We start from the raw sequence: 1,375 nt of genomic DNA, 5'->3' as shown, positions 1-1,375 counted from the left end.
GTTCAATTTAATCGTGGGTGCAATTCAACTTCAGCCGAGGTCTAAAGCAGGCGATAGCAGATCCCTCTCCCATCACACAGCCCCCACCACTTTAATCTCCATCAAACTCTCCCGACATGAAATTCTTGGCAGGCATATAGCAGGCGGCTCACTGACTGCATTATTGAAAAGGAAATGTATGTCGGTTCTCCGAAATCAGCTCTAGTTTGATTAATCTCAGACCTTTGAGCTATTTGCTTAATTTAGTAACGAAAGCCAGAGGATATTTAAACAGATTCTTCAACTCCTCTCTGAATTTAGCCTGGGAAGCTACATAAATGATGGTGTTTGTGCAGGAACCCAGATCTTGAAGCATATAGCCAACTTGTTCGAGAATGGCGAATGGATTGCTATAATCTGACTGCAAGAATTCAACATCTGTAATTTGGGCACAGATGAAATGAATAAGGATGACCAACCATAACAGTATAAAATTTCCAGATATGAGCAGCAGTAAAACAATTGACCTCTTTCGACTTTCCATTTCTGGGTCGTTGCCGTTGTTCCTGAGAGCCTTCCTGATCCTGCTTGTCAGTAAAATGTGCCTGATGGTCAGACCATTGAACAACAGAACCAAGAAAAACGGAATAAAAGTCAGTAAAACTATATCAATCCATAGGTACGTAACCCACGCAGGTTCAGTATAGCGGCTGGATTTCACAATGCAGAACCAGGATATATTGTCAATTATTATTTGAGGTTCAGATACAAAATATCTCGGTATATTCTCTAAAATGCTCAGCCCCCATATCGTTGCTACAATAACCTTTGCATTTTTTTCGGTGCAATATTTTGTTCTTATTTGTTGGCAACAAATTGCCACATACCGATCAAAGGTGAAGGCGATAGTTAACCAGACGGAACATTCCACCGAAACAAAAAGCAGGAAGAATTTCATTCTGCAGACGGGCGTATAGTCTAGGAATGAATCCGGAAAGTAAAGTTCCTGCAGCTCAAAGAAGATGACATCAAATATCAGGCACAGCAAATCCGCCACTGCCATAGTCACCAGGTAAACAGTGATGCATCTGGAGAGACCACACTTTCCCCGGGACAGGATCAGAATGGTCATGATATTGGCTGCACAGGAACGGGAGGGAGCGGCAAGACAGAATGTAAAGGAGGCAGAAGTAAATACAATCAGAAATGTTGACTTTATATTAAATTCAGTAAAATAATCACGTAATAGTAAAACAAAGTGGAACTGCTGCATATACTGACGTCGGTGGAGAGAAAAACAGTTACCTTTTCAGAGTGAGTGCCTAACATTTTATTTTCATTAGTGAAGATTTACAGCAACCACAGTATTTTTGGAAGTATGTAAAACTCGTGCTGA

At 40.9% G+C, this 1,375-nt stretch overlaps 1 protein-coding gene across 1 annotated transcript; it reads right to left on the bottom strand.

Annotated features, from left to right (window-relative positions):
* Positions 1–229: 229 nt before the first annotated feature.
* Positions 230–1,111, bottom strand: LOC145348612 (cysteinyl leukotriene receptor 1-like). Its single transcript, XM_080196788.1, has one exon. The coding sequence runs from the start codon at positions 1,109–1,111 to the stop codon at positions 230–232; it is 882 nt and encodes a 293-aa protein (XP_080052914.1).
* Between the last annotated feature and the right edge of the window lie 264 nt (positions 1,112–1,375).

The sequence above is a fragment of the Carcharhinus amblyrhynchos genome, chromosome 9, assembly GCF_965287045.1.
Source record: "Carcharhinus amblyrhynchos chromosome 9, sCarAmb.v2.hapA, whole genome shotgun sequence".
NCBI classification, from domain to species: Eukaryota; Metazoa; Chordata; class Chondrichthyes; order Carcharhiniformes; family Carcharhinidae; genus Carcharhinus; species Carcharhinus amblyrhynchos.
This window is presented reverse-complemented; position numbering and strand designations above follow the sequence as displayed.

What these genes read in the sequence shown, in the direction of transcription:
- LOC145348612 (XM_080196788.1), bottom strand. Translation starts at nt 1,111, where the DNA reads ATGACCATTCTGATCCTGTCCCGGGGAAAGTGTGGTCTCTCCAGATGC.